Source organism: Ascaphus truei, unplaced genomic scaffold (assembly GCF_040206685.1).
Source record: "Ascaphus truei isolate aAscTru1 unplaced genomic scaffold, aAscTru1.hap1 HAP1_SCAFFOLD_952, whole genome shotgun sequence".
In the NCBI taxonomy this organism is placed as follows: domain Eukaryota; kingdom Metazoa; phylum Chordata; class Amphibia; order Anura; family Ascaphidae; genus Ascaphus; species Ascaphus truei.
Genome location: NW_027457291.1, coordinates 50,001 through 54,220, shown reverse-complemented (window position 1 = coordinate 54,220; position 4,220 = coordinate 50,001). Strand labels below are relative to the sequence as shown.

The 4,220-nt window shown below is 54.2% G+C and overlaps 1 protein-coding gene across 1 annotated transcript in view; it reads left to right on the top strand.

Annotated features, from left to right (window-relative positions):
- LOC142486564 (coiled-coil domain-containing protein 42-like) overlaps nucleotides 1-4,220 on the top strand; it is a 9,746-nt gene that overhangs the window by 741 nt on the left and 4,785 nt on the right. The window contains exon 2 of the mRNA XM_075585140.1: nucleotides 22-279. Coding sequence (XP_075441255.1) covers nucleotides 22-279 — 258 coding nt within the window. The remainder of the gene's footprint in view (nucleotides 1-21; nucleotides 280-4,220) is intronic.

Here is a 4,220-nt window from a genome sequence, read left to right as displayed (position 1 = left end):
GGGGGCGGTGTGTACATACAGGTATTTATATGCACACTCCTCTGTGCCTCGGGGCAGTTCCAGGAAGTCCCCGACGTTGTCAGCCGCTTCCACACCCTGGTCGTCACCTCCAATTACCTCCAGCAGGGGGCACAGGAGGCACAGGGTGAGATAGAGAGGGCGAGAGGGCGTCTCGCCCATTACGTGGAGGAGAAGAGCGACGTCGTCCTGCAGCTCAACAACCAGCTGGGGCAACTGCAGAATCGCCTGGAGCAAGGGCACAACATGTGCATCGCATGGGTGAGACCCCCCCCAGGGGGATTACTGTGCATCGCATGGGTGAGACCCCCCCCAGGGGGATTACTGTGCATCGCATGGGGGAGATCCGCTGTCATGATAATGTCATGAGATATTATGTATTTTAATCCATCTGGTGCTTCAGGGGTTAATGTGATTGGAGTTTTATTTTTTAAATACCACATGCTGGGTTTGTAACCGGTCAGGACTCGTTCTGAAATTTTAAATTCTAAAGAGAGTTTAATTTGGGGGGGGGTGGCGGGGCTAGCCTGTTTGGCCCACTAAATATGCCAGGCGGGTTGCATGTGCTGATATAGTCTCGACATAAGGCCAGGTATATGAAGTAAATGTGGCCCCTGTGACAAGTTTCTATAAACATGGTCTTCGTAGAGCGAGCTTCAAAGCATTCTCTGGAGGGGTTTATGGATGGCATGGGGGCGTGGCTAAAAAAGTATCAAACCCAGAGTTTATTAAAAATGAGAATATCATGTGATGTCCTCTGCTGCACATGCTAAGAATTACATGTGTGTATCCGTGGCACCGTGTCGCACATAATGATTACAGACACGTTAAGTCTAGCAGGTACTAAGAGACAGATATTAATTTGTCACTTAAATGTAGGATTAAAATGGTCATGTTTGGACTCGTTACGTCCGCCTGAATCTCTTAGCGTAGGTCACGTGTGTGTAAGTATTACAGAAGTGACGTTATGAATGCGAGTATATCCTGAGGCACAGATTCAAACGGCTTTGTAAGGAGGTTTTTTTTCTCTGTCGTAAAACCGTGAATGTCGCGGCCGAGTTACGACGGGCGCTGCGTTTACGTGACTTACATGGGAAGAACGAATATTTAAGTCTGGGCAAAGATTATGAAAATGAGATGTCTGCAGAGGTGTGTGAGGGGTGCACACGTCGCGAGGGGTGCAGATGGCGGACCCTCACAAGCATACTGTCAGCCACTGGTCTCCAGCCTCCGGATGGCCCTGGACTCAAACCCCCAGCCACGGGCATCAAGGGCAGTCCTAGCTTTTCCTCTACTCCCTGGTGTAGCAGGGGGTGTGGGTTTCACTCCCACTCCCCAAGGGGAGGGGATAGAAGGTGACAGAGCTCTGCACACCTCTCCTGTGAGACCAGTCTCTCTCAGGGGAGAGACAAACTGACTACATTTAGGAAGTGCAGCCCTTAAGTACCGAGGGGGAGGGTCCAAGGTCTGAGCCCCTTATTGGGCAGAATACAGGCCTTAGCCCGCCTCCCCCTTGTCACTCAAGGGAGCTGCTTGCTGGTGAGGAAAACCCTGGATTGGGCCTAACACTGCCTGCACTGTACCAGGACTGACATGTCAGGCAGGATGGCTATATATAATACACTTATTCCTGTGCCACTATAAAACATTGTATTATTTGGTACTTTCTAAAAACAAATGATCAGAATTAACAAACCCCTAAAAAAATCTTATATGGTAACACAGTTCTGAGCGTATAGCTAGCTGTCTGGGTGTCCCAGCAGTAAAACTGTTCTTGACCTATAAATGTTAATTGAAACATATACTTTTCAAACATCACATTTGTATACTTAAAGTATTATTTTACTGCCATCATTAAATGCTGTAGAGTGACCCGCCAGATACCTCACTCCACATATAATGCTTCTGTCCTCTGCTCAGAACAGGATTTGTTTTTGAAATATTGAGTAGCTGAGGTTAAAATGGAGCTTTTCCCTCAGCCCAATGCAGGCCAACGTTTCCATGGCGATCCAAAAATAAAATAATAAAAACAGGACATCGCCAAGGGGCACGGCACCCGTAACATATAAATAACACTCAAACGTTCCAGCACCCGCAATGAAAACTAAGGATAAATGGATCAGCCAAAGAGAATGTAATATTACACGTATATTACACGTATGATGCACACAGCGGTCAGACACGGACCAAAGAGAATGTAATATTACACGTATATTACACGTATGATGCACACAGCGGTCAGACACGGACCAAAGAGAATGTAATATTACATGTATATTACACGTATGATGCACACAGCGGTCAGACAAGGACCAAAGAGAATGTAATATTACACGTATATTACACGCATGGTGCACACAGCGGTCAGACAAGGACCAAAGAGAATGTAATATTACACGTATGGTGCACACAGCGGTCAGACACGGACCAAAGAGAACACTATGTACCCAGACAGGGAAGGGGGAGGGAGAGGAAACACAGGGGGTTACAAGTCCAGGGCAAGGGGGGCAACGTTTCGGGGTATGAAACCCCTTGTTCAGGCCCGTTCCCAGGGAGACTGTGGTCCCCTGGTCCCTCCCTCAGCCCTGGGACTGAATCCCTGAGACTCACTCTCCCTGCGCTGACCCGCTCTCCCTGCTCTCACTCTCCCTGCGCTGACCCGCTCTCCCTGCGCTGACCCGCTCTCCCTGCACTGACCCGCTCTCCCTGCTCTCTCACTCACTGCGCTGACCCGCTCTCCCTGCTCTCTCACTCTCCTGCGCTGACCCGCTCTCCCTGTGCTCACTCACTCTCACTGTGCTGACCCGCTCTCCCTGCTCTCTCACTCTCCCTGCACTGACCCGCTCTCCCTGTGCTCTCTCACTCTCACTGCACTGACCCGCTCTCCCTGCTCTCTCACTCACTGCGCTGACCCGCTCTCCCTGTGCTCACTCACTCTCCCTGCGCTGACCTGCTCTCCCTGCTCTCTCTCTCTCCCTGCGCTGACCCGCTCTCCCTGCTCTCTCACTCTCCCTGCGCTGACCCGCTCTCCCTGCTCTCTCACTCTCCCTGCGCTGACCCGCTCTCCCTGCTCTCTCTCTCCCTGCGCTGACCCGCTCTCCCTGCTCTCTCACTCCCTGCGCTGACCCGCTCTCCCTGCTCTCTCACTCTCCCTGCACTGACCCGCTCTCTCACTCTCACTGCGCTGACCCGCTCTCCCTGCTCTCTCACTCTCCCTGCGCTGACCCGCTCTCCCTGCTCTCTCACTCTCCCTGCGCTGACCCGCTCTCCCTGTGCTCTCTCACTTTCCCTGCGCTGACCCGCTCTCCCTGTGCTCTCTCTCTCCCTGCGCTGACCCGCTTTCCCTGTGCTCACTCACTCTCCCTGCGCTGACCCGCTTTCCCTGTGCTCACTCACTCTCACTGCGCTGACCCGCTCTCCCTGTGCTCTCTCACTCTCACTGCGTTGACCCGCTCTCTCTGCTCTCTCACTCTCCCTGCGCTGACCCGCTCTCCCTGCTCTCTCACTCCCTGCGCTGACCCGCTCTCCCTGCTCTCTCTCTCTCCCTGCGCTGACCCGCTCTCCCTGCTCTCTCTCTCCCTGCACTGACCCGCTCTCCCTGCTCTCTCACTCTCCCTGCGCTGACCCGCTCTCCCTGCTCTCTCACTCTCCCTGCGCTGACCCGCTTTCCCTGTGCTCACTCACTCTCACTGTGCTGACCCGCTCTCCCTGTGCTCTCTCACTCTCACTGCGTTGACCCGCTCTCTCTGCTCTCTCACTCTCCCTGCTCTCTCACTCCCTGCGCTGACCCGCTCTCCCTGCTCTCTCTCTCTCCCTGCGCTGACCCGCTCTCCCTGCTCTCTCACTCTCCCTGCGCTGACCCGCTCTCCCTGCTCTCTCACTCCTTGCGCTGACCCGCTCTCCCTGTGCTCTCTCACTCTCACTGCGCTGACCCGCTCTCCCTGCTCTCTCACTCTCACTGCGCTGACCTGCTCTCCCTGTGCTCTCACCATCACTGCGCTGACCCGCTCTCCCTGCTCTCTCACTCTCCCTGCGCTGACCTGCTCTCCCTGTGCTCTCTCACTGCGCTGACCCGCTCTCCCTGCTCTCTCTCTCCCTGCGCTGACCCGCTCTCCCTGTGCTCTCTCACTCTCACTGCGCTGACCCGCTCTCCCTGCTCTCACTCTCACTGCTCTGACCCGCTCTCCCCTGCTCTCTCACTG